Source organism: Haemaphysalis longicornis, unplaced genomic scaffold (assembly GCF_048455015.1).
Source record: "Haemaphysalis longicornis isolate Haplotype H1 unplaced genomic scaffold, Haemaphysalis longicornis Haplotype H1 scaffold_4, whole genome shotgun sequence".
Lineage (NCBI taxonomy): Eukaryota > Metazoa > Arthropoda > Arachnida > Ixodida > Ixodidae > Haemaphysalis > Haemaphysalis longicornis.
In genome coordinates, this window is record NW_027526361.1 from 29,782,137 (window position 1) to 29,802,575 (window position 20,439).

At 44.7% G+C, this 20,439-nt stretch overlaps 1 protein-coding gene across 1 annotated transcript; it reads left to right on the top strand.

Moving 5' to 3' along the window:
• The first annotated feature begins 339 nt into the window (after window positions 1-339).
• Window positions 340-19,121, top strand: LOC144178435 (uncharacterized). Its single transcript, XM_077706289.1, has 3 exons — window positions 340-709; window positions 4,412-5,603; window positions 16,344-19,121. The coding sequence occupies exons 2-3, from the start codon at window positions 4,423-4,425 to the stop codon at window positions 16,603-16,605; spliced, it is 1,443 nt and encodes a 480-aa protein (XP_077562415.1). The 5' UTR covers window positions 340-709; window positions 4,412-4,422; the 3' UTR covers window positions 16,606-19,121.
• Window positions 19,122-20,439: the final 1,318 nt, after the last annotated feature.

Genomic DNA, 20,439 nt, shown 5'->3' on the forward strand with positions numbered 1-20,439 from the left:
TTTTGTACATTTATCTTTGTACATCGAAGCTTGTATGCGAAAAGGAAATTCTTGGGAATCGGAGCCGCAAACCTATTGAACAATTTCATGTCCAAGAGACTAACGGCGCGCCCAGCTTCGTGGGCTAAAGGCGTGCCCCGTCAAGGGTCCCTCTACGTTCGCACACAGCCAAACAACGGTCGCTTCCTCCTGCATTTGCGCGCGGCGCTACGTGAGAGCCCCGTGCTTTTACCCTTGCTTCGCTCCGCTTTCACGCTGCACGCACGGCCCCCGTGCCGTCGAGTCTCGCCAGTATCGCGTTGCACCCAACGACGACGAGACAGGTCGGCCGATTGTACGAGGAGGAGGAACGATGAAGTGTTTGCGTGCCCTTATCGGCGCCCATGCGCTTCTCGCTTTTGAAATAAAGGAAAGGTCTAACGGATCGAAGTTTAGTGGAACGGCGACGTCGGCTTCACCCGTACTGGCCTCGTCTGTCCCCTCCGGCCTTCCACTGCTGCCTACCTTGAGTGTTGCGGCGTGGCTCGCAAAAGGCTATTTTGCGTAAGCAGCGTATCTGCGCGGTCGCCATGGCGACGGCTTCTCCACGCCTCGGGTCGCTCCTATCTACGTAGAGAGCAAAGATCGCGCCTTGAGCTGTTATCGCGCGCCCTCCGGCAACGCCTCGGCCCGCCGCTAGTCTTAGTAGCCACGGACGTTTCCCATTCAGGTAAGGTTTTTCACGCCTTCTCGGCCTTACATGGATTGCTTGAGACTGACACGTGTAGCGGGCTACTCGGCTAGCTTGCTATGTCGTGTATGCTACAGGCCCACTCGTGTATGCTACAGGCCCACCGTGTATGCTACAGGCTCCACACTAGACCAGCTTGTTATACGCCATTCTACAGTGACGAAAAGAAGGTGGATTTATTTAAGATTATCTTCCTTCCGCGGTTCCCTGTGTCTGTAATCGTGCGACGCGACACTCTTAATATCAAGAATCTGTGCACAATAGTGCAACCTCATGCATGCCATATGTCGCGATGAAGCGACAGACACGAGTGGTCCTTCGCTAGTTTAAGCAATGATTTCCCTCACAATAACTGCTGCAGCGTAGCATACATATGCTGCATCTGGGGGCTAAAAGCGACACGTAAGAGAGTTAATAATGAGAAACTTCCTTCCTAATTTGAACTAAGTGGTGCTTTTAAACAGGCAGGAGGATCTTCATTTGATATTTTCTTGCGGCTATAGATGCGTACGGTTGTGGCAGCCCTTAGTAGAGTCCCCGGTATGGTGTCCTGCACTTACAACCCATTGAGAAAGTAGCGTTTACAGATGTGGTCTGCCCGTTTTGTAGAGTCAAGACCGTAACAGTGGTAACAGTGGTAATGGTCGGATAATGCTAGATACCAACAGTATAAACTAATGGATAAGCGTACCCAAGACGCAATGAAGGCGTGTTTTGCCCTTGATTTATTAACAAGGCGGAAAACAAAATAACTAAGGCAGCACCATTTGTGACGACGTCACCTATTTTTGACGAATTTCAGTGTCGCGCTTAGATTGGAGGTTGAGGCATAACGAGTGATTCTCCATTTTTCGGTGGGTATTTTAATTGTTCATATGCATCAAATTTCTGTTCACGTTAATAAGTACTGCAAGGTGACAGTTTTCTGGAAACGTCAAGTGAGAAACGCGCAATCAGTTTTTTTTTTTTTTTTTCCAACATAGGAGACGCCTGGATAATTCAGGCAACTATGAGCTCACGATATCTTCGAGGTTCGCACTCCCTTAGAAACGGCAACTAGCTGGCATGGTACCAGCTGTGACCTCACTTACTAGTCGCCATGCGCTCGAACTCACAGAGAAGCTCGAGGCACCGATAAGGTGTCCCATGAGTCACCGCCTATCTGCGCAAATAAAAGAAGAAAAGCGCAATTCCTGAAAGCACTTAGACAATACGGGCTCTGGGCGGCTGTGGAACCCACAACTGACATACTACGACTCAGCGCGGCGCAGAGCTCGTCAGCAGCAGCGCAGCTGTTGTTACCTCTACATTGGTCGTAAATTTCTCTGGCATTACAGACCACGTTGCATTCCTTGAATGCTGATGTGAGGGAAAGTGTTCGCCGTGTAATTGAAGTTCCTTCCCCAGCAGCTATACTCAGTGATTCGCATGAGCTTGCGAGTATGGTGCAGGGTGTGGCTTCGTTGTACCAACATGCGTATATGTAGGTATTTCACATCTTTATACTTCTGCATTTTCTTTCCCTGGTCATCATTAGAACGATAATGTGCGCATGCGTCCTTGAGGAAAACGCACAGCTTGACTGCCTCGCGTCTGCCGATAAAAATACTGCCCCACCCTCATCGAAATTCTGACTCACGTTGCGAGTCATTTACATGAAGTTGCACTCTAGTACTGCTTACGGTTTCGACGAACTTTTTATTCTTTTATACTATTTCTGATTGATTACTTGTAGTGTTTAACGTGCCGACGCAACGCAGACGATGAGGCACGCCGTAGTGGAGGGCTCCGGATTAATTTTGACCACCTGGGGATCTTTAACGTGCGCCGAAATCTGGTCCACACGGGCGTTTTTGCTTCTCGCCTTTTATCAGAAAAGCGGACCGGGAATCGAGCCCGCGTCCTCGTGCTCAGCAGCGCAACGCCTTAGCCACTGAGCCACCGCGGTGGGTTGTATTGTTTCTCGCTGTCTGACGTCGCCGAGCTTTAGCTGTTCTGTAATTAAAATAAATCGACACTCTATCTTCACAATAACAAATACTGCGAAAGACACCAGCTCTGTGCCGTCGCCACGTTACACAGCGAGCATGCATGCCGCATAATATAGGTTGCTAACATTACGTTCTTCCTACAGTGCATCCGTCCCGCGACATCGGGTTCCCCGAACCGCACATGTCTGGCATTTCCCACACGGTGCAAAGTCTATTAATGGCGATAGGCTGCGTCCTCAAAGTTACAAAACTCCGATACCTAAGGAGCAAAAGCTGGTATAGACTTATCGCAGGAGAGAATTTTTTACGTAAAAAAGGTCGCTCTGCTAACAAATCCCGGCGAGAGCATAAACCGTTACTATTGGAACGGGAAACTCGTACATTCAGACCAGTAAGTTGCGAACATCGAGTATTTTTTGCAGTTGTATAAAAGAACAGTGCCAAAGCTAACCATTAGATGGCGCTAGGTGTATGCATTGAGTGCCAGTTATATACCGTTTTGGGCAACGAATGCTGCTGTCGTCAGCAGGTGGCAGGAGTTTATCACCTGCTGCTTCCGGAGATAAACTGCTGAGGGCTGCCGAGTAAGGTGTGATTCGAAGAAGGGTACAATCAGGCATTTCCCGTCACGTGGCAGAATTTATGGTTAGAGCTGTAATTGAGAAGCCGACGAACATGAACTAAGCAATGCTTGCACGAAGGCCTGTGGCAGATCGGAAATGCATTTATGGTGTAGTGGTACGTTACATGATGAAATATATTCGTTCGTTTAATCGTTTTTCCCGGTCCAACCATTTTTGGAGGGAGCGAAAGTTGGCCAGCGGGTACGGTCACACGATTTTAAAACAAAAATAAATATCGCGTGTACGTTCACGCAATTTTTCGCCCCGTCCAGGTGCTGTTTTTTTGACATTGCAGTAGTTTGTTGATTAGTTAAACCACTGCTAGTTGAATGACCTTCTCAAAATAAGCAGGGCTCTCAATAAGCGTATCATAGCCCGTGGACCATATGTCGGTGCATTTTGTCATTCTTTAAGTTGACACACACAAAAAAAAAAACAAGAAGCCGCGGACCGCCGTGACAGCCGTTCTGACTATTCCAACAAGCATGTCACACCGACGCTTTTAGAAATCACACTTGCTTTTGGCATGCGATAGAAAATTCTAGGTTCAAGAGGTTATGAGAAGCGGAATTCCGTGGTGAAGTCAGTGGTGAAATTGGTCTGTTGAGATAATATTTTTACTGGAGCAAATGTCTTTTTGGATAGGGAGAAGGCGGGCTGCCCTTTAGCAAGAACCGACGTGTACTTTAAAAGCTATGACGTTGTAAGCTCGGACGGAAGAAATATAACACAGCATCAGTGGAACTCTGTAGTAGTAGACCGTTACCGGCAAGATGAGTAAGGGAAACTTTTTGGCTCATAACAGCAGTGGGAATAAGAAAGTACCCAACCGTTAAAAAAGGAGATATCGCAGCGCTCATCCTTGTTCCGGTGTTAACCATTATTTTTTTTTCGCACCGACGTGCAACGTACCTCAATAAGGATCAGGATTTTTTTTTTTTTTGCTGATTGCAATTCAGAGGAGCACGTTTGCAGTGATATAGCATCAAGGGGCTTGGTAATGCGTGCCCCCACACCGTTAGAGCAATGAGTAATTGTCTATGTTTATGTGCGTTTCATTTTTTCAGGCTGCCCCACAATGGCCGCCCACCAAACAGGATGTGTAGCCTTGCTCTTCTTGCTACTCGTGAGCAACGTGCGGTGCAACCTGCTCGGCAGCATGTTCGGAACCGGCGTGACTGAAGCTCACGGTGCGAACGACAGCGTCCGACCCAACCTTCCGGTCACGACGCCGACGGACTTGTGCCGGTCATATAAGTGTGGCTGCTACACAGAAGCCGTGCCGAAAAAGATTGACTGCTCCTACAAGCATATTGCCACATTAAACCGGCTGGCTGTTCCAAACAACGTGATTGAAATCAGCCTTGCCGGTAACAACCTGTCTAACATACTCGATACATACTTCTACAGTGCTCCAGGTGTGCATATCCTCGACCTGTCCCACAACCCCACCCGCTTCATTGCCTTCACGGCTTTGCAGATGTTCGGCGAGCTTAACCGACTTTCGCTGTCTCATAACCGTTTGGCATCGCTCGAAGAGGACGTTTTCGGCGGCCTTAAGAACCTTCAGTACCTCGACCTCAGCTACAACCGACTGTCGACGCTCCACCCGAAGGTCTTTGACCGCCTCGGCAACCTCACTGAGTTGAACCTCGCCCACAACCCCCTCATGGAGTTCAACGGCAACTCACTGTCTCAACTAATTTCGCTGAACAAGTTAGTCCTTCAGAGCACCGGTCTCACAAGCCTGAGGAAAACGGACTTTGACAGTCTGACCAACCTCAGGTGGCTAGACTTGAGCGGAAACGGCTTCCTTGAAGTTCCCGTCAATGGTCTGCACCGTCTCAGTCTTCTGCGCCACCTCGAGCTGGGGCGGAATCCCATCGCGTCCATAAAGCCTTACAGCTTCTACAACCTGACATCGCTGCGAAGTCTCTCGCTGAGGTACTCCGTCGATCTCACCAACATCGAAGCGCACGCGTTCAGTGACGTCACGAGTCTCAAGACCGTAGACGTAAGCTTTTGCCCACAGTTGGTGAACATTGACAAACGGGCGTTTACCTACAACGGGTCGGAAGCAAAGACTGAGCTCGACGAGTTTTACGCTCGCCAGACGGGGCTCACGACCCTACCGGAGTCGCTCCTTCGCTGGGAGTACGTCACCAAGGTGGACTTCGCCGAGAACGACTGGAAGTGTGATTGCCACCTCGAGTGGATGCCCCACATCGTCAAGAGGGACGTCATAGACGGCAAGCTAAGGTACGGCTATACTCATTCTGGTTATTTTGTTGGGCGTAGACACATAGTGACTACCTGCCATATTTACATGAACTATTGAAAGAGATATAGGCTTTGTTTAGATGAAAATAGAATGGTTTGATGCTTTTTCTTGGTATTTCTGTGCAGTGAGCAGCCTTCGTTAGGTAGGAACAAGTTGAATGGTTTTGAAGTGGTGAAAATCTTGGAGGTTTCGGGATTGTTTTAGATTATAACAGATAGGTATCATTTTTATCAGAAACAACAAGAATAAATGAAACTACCATTTCCCTTCCCTCACACCATCAACACACACTCAAAAATAAAGATTATGCTTCAGAATTTCACTCAACAAATGTTAATGGGACGTCACCTGTGAACAGCCAAAACAACAATTATGCAGTCATACTTGATCCCATATTGCCCTCTTCTAGGAAATACATGAATGGTCATGCCCTCCATTACACTTCTTTCTTCAATAGACACGTCAGTTTCCGGTTATGCGTTGGTAAAGATGATACTGGCGCAAATGTTTGTGTCTTATCTTACCTTTCCTTCGCCGCTAGCAACGACCGCAAGGAATGTTTTATCACCTCCATGAACCCGCTAGAAATGCGTCAGCGTGATGATTCCGGAGAAGTTCGTCACGGACCACAATTATTTAGACGGTTTAGTGTGGATGGTGTATACTTTTAACGTACTTTTGCCCCAAAGATAAGTGTTTGGATAAAGCAATCTGTTTTCACGTTAGAGGCGCTAATCCTATGCGCTTCAGTAAAGTGTCTCCAATACCTTAATGAACGCTTCATGCACCGCAAGGCGAAAAAAAAAAGGAAATTTAGCGACGGTACACTATATTTTCTTGATTTTTTGCTGTGGCTTCGGCTCTCGAAACAAAACTTTTCATGCATTCCTTAATTAATCTTCACTTGTTGCTCTTATTTTAATTTTAATGCAGTAGGCTCCCGGCCGTTATTCCCGCTCGAAAAACCGGGGCTCCCCGTGGCTTATTTGGCTTTCTGATAGTCCAGTTAAAACAGGGTTTAACTTGCTGAAGTGACTCCTGGGCTATGGAGTGAGCCGAAGCGGAACGCGGCAATTTATTTTGGGCCCTCGGTGTATTTATTTATTTATTTATTTATTTATTTATTTATTTATTTATTTATTTATTTATTTATTTATTTATTTGTTTGTTTGTTTGTTTGTTTGTTTGTTTGTTTGTTTGTTTGTTTGTTTGTTTGTTTGTTTGTTTGTTTGTTATTTATTTATTTATTTGTTTATTTATTCGCACACTCACAGGGCCGTCCAGGCTTTACGGAGAGGACAGGGTACACACTACAAAAAACAATAACAATCAAGTAACAAGCAAGTAATGGACGAAACTCCCAAGTAGTCTCAGGTTATACATCCAAGAAGTGCGGTTTTGAAAGAGGAATGATCTGTGATTGAGACAACCGATGCCGGAAGGTGGTTCCAGTTCCTCTGGTTTTGGGTAGAGCAGAATCATAAAAAGTTAGTCCTGCATTGGGTATGCCAACTTTCAAATCGTGGTCTATGCGAGATGATGGCGGCTAGGACGACAAAAGAGAGTTTCTTTTAGCCTTACATTTGCGTAAAACAATTCATGAAAGAGTGATATGCGAGATATTTGTCGACGGGCCGAAAGATCTAGTAGATGTAAAGAAGATTTCATTCGCATGCAACGAGAAAAACTGGAATAATTTTAAAGTATAAGTCGTGCTGTGCGATCATGGAGGGATTCGAGTGTGGAAATGAGCGTGTGGGTTGGTGTATCCCAAACCGATTATGCATATTCTACTTTTGACCGCACTAGCGTTTTATAAAGCAACAGTGTTAGTGAGGTAGGCGCGAGGGAAAAGTTTCGATGAATAAAACGAAGTATCCGGTTGCATTGTCGATTATGTGCTTAATGTTAGTGTGCCAGGTGAGGTCTTTCGTACTGTGGGCACTAAGGTAGTTAAAACTCCTAACAGGGGATAAAGGGAAGTCATTCAGAAAATACACGGGGTCTTGGGGATCAGTGTGCCGTGAAATTTTTAGTTATTTGCCCTTGTTATATTAAGTTTCATTACCCAGCGGTCACACCACGCAGAGATGTTGTCAAGGTCAGATTCGAGGTTCGAAACATTGGAGTGATTAGTAATTTTTGTGTATGTCCCGCAGTCATCGTAAAACAGCCGTATGGAAGGAATAAACAAATTCAGGAAGGTCATTAATATATATATATATATAAATAGGAGAGGTGCTAAAACTGACCCTTATGGCACACCGTACGTCAAAGGTAAAGGTCAGATTTGTAACCATTGACAGTGACATATTGGGTACGGTTATTTAGGAAACATTCAACCCATTTCAGTAGATTCGTGTCTAGGTTAAGTTTGCTCAGCTTAAAGAGATGAAGTTGATGGGATGTGGTGTCAAAAGCTTTCGCAAAATCGATGAAGATGCAGTCGATGAACAATGAGTGATGTAACGGCGAAAATAAGTCCTTGATAAAGGCTATTAGTTGGGTCTCACAGGAATGATATTTACGAAACTCGTGTTGGTATGGTGACAAAAAAAATAAATTCGGAGAAACTAACAAGGCTGGTCTACAGTCCAAATTATGTGCAGGGTTGTTCGTTTTCGGGTTTTATATTTTTTTTTCAAAATCGGGCAGTAAAAGTAGGCTGCTATTTTTCAAACTGATTATCGGGAGGAATCTGGTTATTTTTGTAAAAACATTCCAAAATTTGGGTTTTTCGGATAAGTTTGGAGATGTATTAAGTAATACACTCAGTTCACTTTATCCGAAGGTATCACGAGCTTCTTAAATTTAATGCGTTAAAAGTGATGCTCGTTTCAAGCTGGTAATCAGGATCACGTCAGAGTTTTCTAGCCAATACCCTCCGAAATTTGGCGTTTGTTTGAAATGAATCAGTAATGATGACCGTAAAGAGCATTGATAACCTCTGAGAAATGAAACATTCTACAGTAGCCGACCGTTTTCACGGACTTCAAAAGTTCGGACCTGCTGGATATTCTGCTCTTTCCCGCTGAACCACCAATTCTCCCATAGGAGTAATGTATATGAACAATGAATATTTCGGACAAAATTTTCCGCGACAGAACCACGGTGCGACACCAGGACGACGTCATTTTAAACCCTAAGCCATCTGGCTAGCTTCGAATTGAATGGAGATTGGCTTGACTCCCGCCGGGGTAACAAATGATGATCTTGGAGGCCATAATTTTGCATTTAGTCTGCGGCGGAAGCAACCTCGAAAGGCACTAAGCCAGTGCCTACGAAAAAAAAAAAAACGTGACGCATGCAGAGATGCATGCAGTCGTTCTCACACGAAGGAGAAATTTAAGGCAAGGAACCATTCGCGATTTTCCGACCTGTTTAAATTAAAATGATGTTACTTTTTGCGACTGGCGGATTTTTCGGACTGCTCTTTTATTCGGACTATTTTTTTGTTCGCTTCCAGGTCCGAAAAATCGGTCGGCTACTGTATTCACAAAAAGCTGGTCATAAAGCTTTTACACATCCTTGTTTACTACATTATCATCTGCGTGCGCAGCATGTCTGTCTCTATTCGAGACCTGTCCGATCGTTGAGCGTATCTCATCTCGAAACCTTCAAAAAGCGAAACACTGAAACGGGACACGGACAGAGCAACAGGACGAGAAACAGAACAACAGGAACAAGCGCGTCCTGTTGTTCTGTTTGCGCCACATTTTCAGTGTTGCACTCTTTGAAGGTTTCGACATGCGAATTTACCAACTAGCCCAACTCGTCATCCTGGTGCAGAATGTGCCTCAGCCGGGAGAAAGTTCTGTCGACATCACAGCTTACTATCTGGGCACAACAATATCAGTGCCGCATCTTCCATCCTGCAGTAGCGAGCGGTAGAGTCACGGCAGTACTCAAAGAGTTCGAAAGCTGTGTTTGTGGGGCTTGTTTCCAGCGAGTACTGGTTCAGTACGGCGGACCCTTAGCGCACGATTGTGCAGATCGCTACTTGGAAAAGGTCCATTCGGGGGAAATAGGGTTCAACCCGGTTCTTCAGAAACATGCTCGGGGTGTAAAAATTGGGTAAACCCGAAAACGAACAACCCTCATTACACGTTCGAGGTGTTTACACGGAACAGAAGTGAGACTAATTGGTCTATAGATAAAGGGAGAAGGAACGTAACCAGACTTGTGTACTGTGACCACCATGCCGATACCCCAGTCTGAAGGAAGGGTGCCACTTCGTAAAGACTGTGAAAACATGTAAGACAAGATAATGGATGAGTATGCTCCAAGGCTTTTTAGAAACTTGTCGCTAATTGCGTCGACACCAGAGGAGGATGAGAGCTTGCCCTCATGAATAAGGTTAGCGATGCCTTCTGATTCGATTGTAACCGCATTCAAGTGCTCAAAAAGCACGACGCAAGAAGAAGAAAATGTTGTTGGTGTAAAATCTGAGAATGACAGGAAAAATGTGTTATTTACAACGGTGCAACATTGGTGACAGGGTACAGGTGTATCATCGAGTAGTCTTAATTGCCCTTCGTTGGTTCGGCGCATGGTAATCACCTTTAAAAATTCCGTGGATTAGTCTTTCATAGTTGAGGAAGCATTTCACTAAAAAAACGTGTGTTCCGGGCTGGAGAGAGTGCGCTTGTATTCTGAAGCTGCGGAGAAATAAAATGATTTTCTATTGTTTGACATGAAATGCTTGTAGCTGCGAAAGATGTGTTGTTTATTAAGAAGGCTTTTAAGCGTTGGGTTGAACCATGGTTACTTGGGCTGTGCCAACCGATGCAGTGGGATATATTTATCCGTTAGTATTTTAACAAAACCCCTTATAAGCACCAGTTATCGTCAATGCTACGCTCCCAGAATTGCGGAAAAAATGAATCGGCAAAGTTCCTAAGCTCCGAGTTAATTTCGCCGAAATCAGCCTTATATTTATAACACTTAAGTGGACGAGTAGAATGAAAGAAATGTAAAAGTGTATAACCGCATAGTCGCTTAAACCGGGAAAAACAGTTAGGGATGAGATGGAATCTGGTACCGTAGTCAATATCAGCTCTAGCACATTGGATGACGAAGTGGTTACGCGTGTAGGTGTTTTTACAATTTACGACAGATGGAATGCGTTACACTAATGAATAAATGCCAGACATTCCGAGGAACCAGAGGTTACTATAGGTTGATCGTCCCACGAGATTGCGGGAAAATTAAGCCCCTCAAAAGAAAAATAGGAGCACTGGGATATTACAAAACATTTTTTTTTAAACAGACAAACAGGTCAAAAAGTAGCTGCAGCGTTAGGTGCACTATAGCATGCGCAGAACACTGCGTCTCTGTGGTTCACACGGATTCAGACTGAAACTAATTTTAAAGGGGCGGAGACTGTGATAGGAATGAAATATGATACTAAGTCATGTGATACTGCAATCAGAGTTCCTCCGCCAATGCGCTCGCATCGGTCACTTCAGTAGACATTGTAGCCTTTTTTTTCCAATTGAGCAACTCGCAGTTGGCCACTTGACTGGATTCTTAAGCCACGTTTCTGTTTTTATGACGACGTCAGCTGAGCAAGTATCTCTCAAAGCAGACAAATAATCCCGTTTATTTACTATACTACTACTAATGTTGTTAAAAATAAACGAGTGAGGCGTTTTTTTTTCTTTTTGCGAAATGGGCCAGATCCAGACACCGAAACTGAGTCGGATAAAGCTGCCGTGCCAAGAAAAACTCGACAACTTTCCCCTAAAAAAAAAAAAGTGGCTAGGAAATAGTTGAGATAACGCCCTGAAAATGTGCACGCAGATCGTAGTTTTATCGAGAATGGGCCATACCCTGCTGTTTTACGTAACAAAATGAGCCACATGCATTTGCTCAATGGGAGTTTGCTTTTTGCTTGAGTGTTCAGGCTATTTCGTGGGTGTTTTCGGAAATTCTTTTTCGCGTTTTAGAGCTGGCTTATTATGAATTCAGACGGCAATTAAGAAATCGGCGAAAGATCTGTCCCCAGATGTCAACGACGAAGTGAACGGAAGAAATTAACGAAATGAAACAGAGATGTGAAACAATGATTGCATTTCGTCTCCCCCGTTTCTACGAAATAACTCTGGCTATATTTATTTTTTTACTCCCATATTTACTATTTAAAAACTTAACTAAATAGCCGCCGCTGAGAGTACGAACCACTTCATCAAAGTGAAAAAATAAAACATGAGCCACCTTCTTGTGAAGCGCTTCGGAAATTGATGGCAAATCAATGAAGAGCTTGTATACTTTGTTAGTGCCTTGAGGCGTAGCCAAGATAATTATCCTATGGAAGAATTCGAAAAGAGCAGCTAATGGTTCCAAGAGGACTCACCGGCTCTCCATGTATAGTTCTACAGTTCTTGAGGCCTTGTTGCATACTTTTAAGGCATTTTACACCAAAATTCATTCGCACAATGCTGGAAAGTAAATTTGAATAAAATTTTCATAAGAATGCAGCCTCAACTTCAGTGTTTCAATTCAATACGAGCCAAACACAAACTTATCACCCCAATTCACGCAATAATTTTTAATTACTTGTGGCCATAAACTTCCTCTAGCTGACACGTAAAATATATCATATACATAATAGCTTTGACGGCGCTGCATTTAGTTCCAGTAACAAATTTCCCTTTGTTTATCAAATTCGCGTTGGTGGATCTCGCTCATTTCGAAAGAAAAAACGGCTCGAGTAGTCATGTTTGCGTTGTTCCTGAACAATAGAAGTTTCCTAGGGCAATGATGATGGTAGTACAGCGGCAGGAGAGTGTATTACAGCGGTAGAAGTGCGTGCACTATCGTCAATACCAGAAGATAATACGATATCGCCAGTGGTGCCGGACATGTTCAAAAGTGTCACTTCACACACACTGGAAGTTTTCGCAACATACATATAACACTTTTTGTTCATGTGAAGTTTTTTGTACTCTATGTTAAACTTTTGTCCACACCATTTAACAAACTCAAGGAGTTTTTTTTTCTTGCAAGCCTCGTTGACTTGCAAAAATCCTCTCGCAAGGTTATACCGCTGCCTCTCAGTTGGGATCGGGGACAGAATTTTATCCTTTATTTTGAACGCAGTAAGATTAGAGGGGTACTGACACAAAATTTTGAAGGCGAGATAACTGCGGGGATAGATTGGTGTGAACACACGTACATCATCTGCAAAATAGCAGCGGAGAATACAGCCTACAACATATTTAAAATCAATTTCAATGTGTGCGAAGCGCAACCGAGCAGCCAGCAGAGGACCTCGCGCAATTTACATCCCCTGGATATTTTGTGAATAAACAACATCCAAACACGTCACGAGTTTGTGTTTGCCGCTTCCGCACTGCCGGCGTTTTTCGCCGGCTCGCCGCTCCAATCGGAGGGCGGAGCTTCTGCTCGCGAGAACGAACGACCCGATCGTTGGCGGCGGAGGCGCCGTGATTTCGTCGGCTCATCGGGCAGCTGGCCGCGACGAAAGTTCTACAGCGATTCCAGACACTCTATTTTATTACTTTTTATTTACATTGGACGCGAAAACGCGCTGGAAGACACGAAAAGCCCACTGAGCGAGCCGCACGGTCGCTGTGCAGGCGGCGGCCACGGCCGCGAAGTGGCACAGGCCGGCGCAGGTAGCTCGAAAGATAGCTTGTCACCGCTGCACGAAACTGGACCCAAGTCCCAACCATGGCACCTTATACGAGAAAGGAGTTAATGATGCGATGGCGGGTTGCATTAAAAATTGTCATCTGCACTGCTTACGAGAGCGGCAGTCGAATATCTGCCGCAGGGCTAAGCCGAACACATCTGTAGGCAGACCGGCCGGCTGCTCCCAGCGCGCGTCTTGCCACCTACGTCTCGAGCGTCACGCGTCGTTCTCTAGCCGCGGCAGCATTTGCACTCGCAGCGTCTGCGTCACGTCCACGGTCGCTTTTAAATTAAGCGGCTCACGAGATCAGTACGTGAAGGCATTCGCAGAAACTGCCGGCGACGCGGATTCGACAGTGCTACGGCAGCTCTGCTCTGTGATGTCCCTCCGATGGTCACGTGATCAGCTTTGTTCACACAAAATCCATCGTTTCACGGCACCCGTTGAAACCGAAACTGCGACTGGTCGCATTGAAAATGCCTCTAATTAAACAAGCATCGCACGCTGAAACAAATGAGGTTACTACAGGTGATAAGTAGTTCACTAGCTACTTATCGCAACGAAAAAAAAAAAACAAGATGCAAAATTTTTGTGTCAGTGCCCCTGACGTATCCGCCTAGCCTATGTGCTCGCGCAATTCCTTCGTCATTCAGCTGCAGCGAAAATATGTTCGTGAGAAGGGCCCGCACTTTTTCTTCTGTCTGGGACCATGTCTTGGCGAATGTATCAATATTTGCATGAAAAATGAGATTATCTCGTCGAGACCTACCTGCGTGATCATCCAAGCGGGACTGAACAGCGGCATTCTCGCTACTCATAGTTTCTGCAACAAGGCGTTGAACGTCGGTTCTCTCCAAACGAGCTTACTTTTAATTCTACGGCAGCTAGCCTGGTGTTCATATTTCAGACTCGTTCTCCAAGCAGTTTTTGGCTAGCCTTAACTTCACTCAGGGAGGAAATCACCTCTAAGTTCCTTGATTTCATGGTTCGAGCGAGGGACTTGATGACAGCTAGTACCTCATTGTTGCTCCCATTTCAACTATCGCATGGAGGGTCGGGACTATAAAACGTGCACCGGAATTTCCGACACAAGGGTACTTTCGTTTTCAATCTCCCCCACAAAAATAGCCGCCGTGGCCAGAATCAAACCTGCGGCTTCGTACTCAGCGGCGCAACGCCCTAGCTACTGAGCCTCCGCGGTGGGTCTCAATAGCACAAAATTAGGCTACACGTACCTGGGAGCTAACCTTAAGCTTTGAGACTTTCTTGATGCAAAGCTAGGATAAGTACCCGAAATTGCTTTTAATGAACTTACAAAGACGCGAAGTGTGCGCGTAATGCTTGTCAGTGGTTTTCCTGTGTCACTAACTTTTTATATATTTGATGAAGTATGTTTCAATTGAAAAAAAAAGGGTTCGCTAACAGTGAAAGCTCGACCATATTTTTTTAAAAGCTTGGAACAATAACTAAGCTGGTCACTCGAGAAATGTGTTCGCAATTTCTAGCAGATACGATGGTGGTTTGGCTCACATCGAACATAGTACTTCATAAATGGTACGAGCTGGAGCGCCTGTGTGTTAGAAGGCGAAATATGGCGGCGCATACACTAAATTACAAGAAAGCTTCGTAATTTTTCAAAAACTGCGAGCCTTGATTCCTGGCTCTTTACAATTTTATAATCTCAAACAGTACTCTAAAACTTAGATACTAAACTTTCATTGCATATTTGAAGCGAAAGCGCGAACGTAGATAAAGAATATACCATTGCTATCCGGCCAGTGCACCAAAAGGAACAGCGTTTCATATCAAGTGGCTCTTAAACTTGGCGCGCATTATTACAACACGGCCAAACTGTTCCAGCGAACTGAAGCCCGCCAGCCTTGCATATGGCTTGGCGCTATATGAACGTTGTGATACATTGATCTATATGGAATCAACCAAGCCTTTTACGATTGTTCAGTTTATCCAAGTACTAGGAGTAAGCTAGTCTATCTGAACACAACACTTGCCCATATCAGTCCTTTGCCGATTGGGTGGTTGCAAAGTTTTGTTCTCATAAGTAAAACCCCAGCAACATTTAACAAAAAAAGATATCTTAGAACTGGCAATATGCGTAGGAATAAATTCAGATATCTCCTGGGGTTGTTTAGTGAATGATAAGACTTACGTTGGCTTTAAAACTCATACCAAATTGTGTAGCATCTGTGAGTATCCCCTCTCCCCTCCCCCATCTTTTTGAATATTTTAATAACCACTCTACATACTGTATGCGCCTCTGCTGCATAGGTACCATTTGTACTGCTAGCCGACGACAATAATGGCTCTTTTAAGTATACGGCTTTCTGAGTCAAGCAATTCACCGAACAGAATTATTTGGCTACATTTGAAATACTCGTACATATCTCTGAATTCACGGATGCTGGCACTGGGATAATTTCGTGGGCCTATGTATGCAGCGTTCTACGACAATAAACAAGCGCCTTTAAAAAAAATTTCCTGAACAAACCGCTTCTCCGGTCGCGCTCAAGCCAAGCTTTTCCCGATTGTCGCGCGCCATTTTGTTTCTATTTTGGTTAACGCCAAGAACGTCTACGCCACCTACCTGTTTATTTAGAAAACAAAGAAAAAACATTTTTTATATGGATATCTGGTCGCCATCTTGGACAAGATGGCTACCTGAGAACTGCAGAGCCACCTGGGGTACCCAGAACCAGAAACACAATGCCCCCGTTCCTAGGGGCATACATACGCAGAAAGAGAGAGAAAGAGAGGGAGAGGGAGAGAGGTGGGAGAGGGGAGAAAGAGGGAGGGAGGGAGGGAGGGAGGGAGGGAGGGAGGGAGGGAGGGAGAAGGTTCGCAACGATATGCTTCTTTCTCGTATCCCATCCCAACGCTTGTGACACCGTGCTGCTTCATAAACAGTGCAAGGTGGCTAAGAACTTCTTGACCGCAGGTGAATACATACGAAAAAGACCGAAACGAAAGCCAGGCTTCTTCCCAGCATGCACGGGAGGGGCGACGACCCACCCTTGACCCTGGTGCCCTTTGGCCGCGTATACAGGTGCGCCAGTCCGAAGGAGCTGGAAGGCCGGCTGGTGGCCAAGTTGAACGCGGCCGACATGCAGTGCAGCGACACCGTGACCGTGGCGCACCCGGGCTGGAAGGAGATCAACGTGGCCATGCGAGTGGCCCTGGGGCTCCTCATCACCGTCACCGTGGTCCTAGCACTCATCATCGTCACGCTGCTCTACCTGAAGCTGCGCGCAAAGCCCCACGTGTACCTCAGCCTCAAGCAGAGGTTGGGGTACAGCGCAGAAGACTAGTCTCAGGCCATGGCCGCCAATAAGAGGAAGCAGGGAAGGAGAGGTACGCTTTCCGCATTGTCCGCCGTCAGTCCGTTTCAAGAACGGCAAGGAACGCCTGCAGAGCTCACCTTCGAGCAGTTATAACCGCGGACAACGCGCGCATTCTTTTGACTGGAACATCTATGTTCGAAATGTCGGAAGTTAAACGACGGCATTGTGGAAAGGGGCCATTCCTTCACTGCAAAACTTACTAGTCTACCGTACTGTTCTCCATTGAGGCCACGATTACGCGTTTATTTAAAGCAAACGATGGCACGTACGAAGGTATTCGAGCGCGGACCAGAGAGCCCCACGAAAAATGACACCTTTTGGCTGTACTTTTTTTTTCATTATCGGTTTAATGCCAAGGGGCTTAAGGTGTATCGTTTGTTTTTTGTTGTTTTTGTGTTTAAAATATTGGTTAAAACGACATTTCCAGCTTTTTTTATATTAAGGTCATTCCCACTCGATTGTTTTTATGGTGAAAATTATTTGGAGAGAGTCTAAGTAAGCAGTTTCGCATTCAAACTTCGACGTCTGGAAAGTTGAAAAAAAAAGCAAATTAATTTCTACTGCAAGCTCTTGACCAGGAGCGCCACTTAAATTGCGAACGTATTGATGTTCATGCACATAGTGACGGATAATCATGTTTAGTCCGATGTCTGGTCAAAACTGTCAATACCGCGGGTGTACTTAGGCTGTGCAGAATTAGAATTGCAGGATTAAATAAAATTTTGAGGCTGTCAAAGGTGGGAAGTGCTGTAACCCATATCATTAACACTTTGTAAATTATTCGTTTGGATTGCCCTCAAAGTGTCTCTCATAGGAATCACATGCACTGGAGGATCGGAAAAGTAGAACGAGCACTGATAATCCTTCGTATGCGCTATCAGCCAGTCAGTGGTTCCCGAAATGAACCCCTTGGAAAAGCTCAGAGCACGGACCTACACCACGCGCACTGATCCATGGCCGCTGATGCTTCCACCAATGTACGAGTCATTGGGGTGTGCTTTTTGAGTTTAGGTTAAACTCTTACGTAGTGACGGTGAAGCATGCAAGTACTAAAAGTGAGGTTTTCGAAGTGCATCCGTCCTTAATTAATGGGTTCATTGTCTATAGCGTGGCCACTGTAAGAATTTTTTGGACTGTTTTAAAACTGGCTACCAAATAAGGCTGCAATAAATAAATCTCTGATGTGTTCGTATACATTCAGGTTGCGTCACTAGTAAGCTTTGTGGCAAGCTTACGTTACGATTGTCTCAATGTTCAGTTAAGAAAATTTTTGACCCCTTGTAGAGAAATCTGCGCTTAATATATTCAAGTGTAACAAAAATGCAGCAGTGTTTTTGTTTGCCCAATGGTTTTTGTTGTTGCATGTGGTTGTCGTTCGCGCATATTAAAAAAATACGATGCGGTATGCGAGTGTAAACTCTGGAAATGTATGGATGCATCATATTTCCAGAAAAAGAGACATCAAAGCAGTGCGAATGTATTTTGTGCTTTCCTTTTGCGACAGTTACGAAGTATTTTCACAAAATGTTTCCCAATATGTAGCGTAAATTTGTTTGATAGTTTCCGTTTTTTTTTTATCCCGAACCACAGTTTGGTGGCTGTCGTTTATTTTTTACGTTTTCTATATTACATCTTTTATTTGTGTGTGTTGCAAATGTGCTGTTCTGATTGTCGGATTCGTTGTCTAATGACATTTTGTATCACGTAATCGTGTAAGTTAAAACCGAGATTAACACATATCAACGTATTGTGCATGCGCGGAAGCCAAGGGCGCTGCAACCGCCGTACGCAGCTCATTGGTTCTTCTGTATTTCCTGTATATTGGTACATACATTTTTAGCCCGGATTTTCAAGAAGACGAAACACGAGTTAGTATTATTCAAAAGCTGCGTTGTCCTAATAACAGTGATTCTAATTCTAAGTCAAGCTCCAAAACAGATTATGTGGATAATAAGGAAAGCAGATGAACTAGTGAAGACTCACATTCCACTTTGCAGCCTAGTCCTTAGACGTCACGGGGATTCGTTTGTGTAATTGATAGCCGCTGGCCGAAGCCAAGGAACTGGATTGTGGGATTGCTGAAATGCCTGTAGTGTCATTTTATCGTACCATTTGAATTTTAACGTGGCGGGAACACACTGGGCCTCCTCAATTATCAGTCCCGGATCGTCCGCGGACTGCCCAGGACGCGATCCGGCGTTCGTTTTTCCCATGTATTCCTACGGGGCTTCCGGTCCGAGGGCAGTCCTCGGACTGCCCGCGGATCGTCCTGGACTGGTAAGTCGAGGTGACCCACTGATGACGCAGTTCTTAGTATTTTTACTATGACGCCACTGCTGCGGTTGCGCTGAGCGAAATTTGAAATTTTCCAATGTTTTGTCTCTTTTTTGTGTGTGTAAGAACAACGTCTTTTGGAGCCCAAACTGGCTTGATTTAATTATCAATTGCTTGATCTTTTAAATAAAATAATGTTGTATTTGGTCTTCACTGTGTCTTTGAAGCCTTAGCGTCCTTGTTTAGAGGAGGGTTTGTGTAGTGAAAAGGGGGCAGTGTAGGCCCAGATAACATTTTTTTTTACTGTATCCTCTTCTTTGCGTGTCCTGCTTGTGGTTTTACGTGAGAATCACTTTTCCTGCCGTAGAATTCAACTAGCCAGAGCCCGAAGCTATGTGAATGCAGAAGCCATAGCTCAAGATCTTACTTTTTTTTTTCTAAAAATAAGTGAGAAACATAGTTGCCTCACAGAGTTCTCATGGTATGCAAGATATGGCGCTTTCACAAAACTAATTAAGGAGAAAAATACCATGTGTAAAGTTTGTCGAGAAGAAAAATGTGGCTATACCTCTATTGTATTTTTTTATGCCCATTACACGTGACATACTCTTGCAGCAAAAATAATGTAAGCTTTCTGATACCGGACAGCCTTAATAATGGCGGCCTCTAAGCATGGTTTACAAGCATTTCGACTAACCCGTTTGATACATGCAAACTCACATTCAAAAGGGTTTTCATGCAACAAGAGATACACCAGATTGGAACATTTGCACGCGGACGACCGTAGTACTGTTTGTGTTTATTTTTTTGTTAATAGTTCGTGCTACTTAAACACTAGTTACGCGATGTTAATTTTCCGTTAATGGCCTCACACTGTCGTGAATCGATATCGGTATTTTACAATAAAAGAAACAGTTAACTTAGGACGATGTGTAGCCTGCACAGAAAACCGATGTAACTTGTTTTATCAAAACTATACCGAAAAAAGTTATGTCACTTATGTGACTATACCGAAAAAAGTTATGTGAAAGGCCGCCAAGAGGACTTTCTCTCCGATTACGCAGAGTTCTATTTACAAGTCATAATTTGTTCAAAGTGAAACGGTATAGAAATGCCATCTCCTGTCAAAACATGGCCGTCTACGGAGGGAGTTTGGTTGCAATAAGCGGCTGTGATTCCTATTTGATCGAAACTGTTACAATATAAATTATATGATAATCGACCGCTAATGCATCATTACGTGGAGTTTCATCTTCTTTTCGTAAATACGTTATACGTAGTTTACTGTGTGGTTGTAAATGTTGTCGAATTCCCATTTGTCGTCAATACACTGGTTCTTCGGGAAGAAAACGGACAGCCCCAAATCTGTCCCCTTGAATAAAACTGCAGCCCTTCCGTGTTTCGTTCAGCTGGGAAGTATGCTCAATCGCAAAATACAAACAAACGTGTTTTGTTTCGATCACTGCTTGGACTGCGCTCGGCTTCCCTGGTGTTCTTTATACACAGAGTGGAAAGGCACTAAATTTC

Coding starts and splice junctions, on each gene's coding strand:
- LOC144178435 (XM_077706289.1), top strand. CDS start 4,423: ATGGCCGCCCACCAAACAGGATGTGTAGCCTTGCTCTTCTTGCTACTC. Junction 5,604..16,343: donor GTCATAGACGGCAAGCTAAG/GTACGGCTATAC, acceptor CCGCGTATACAG/GTGCGCCAGTCCGAAGGAGC.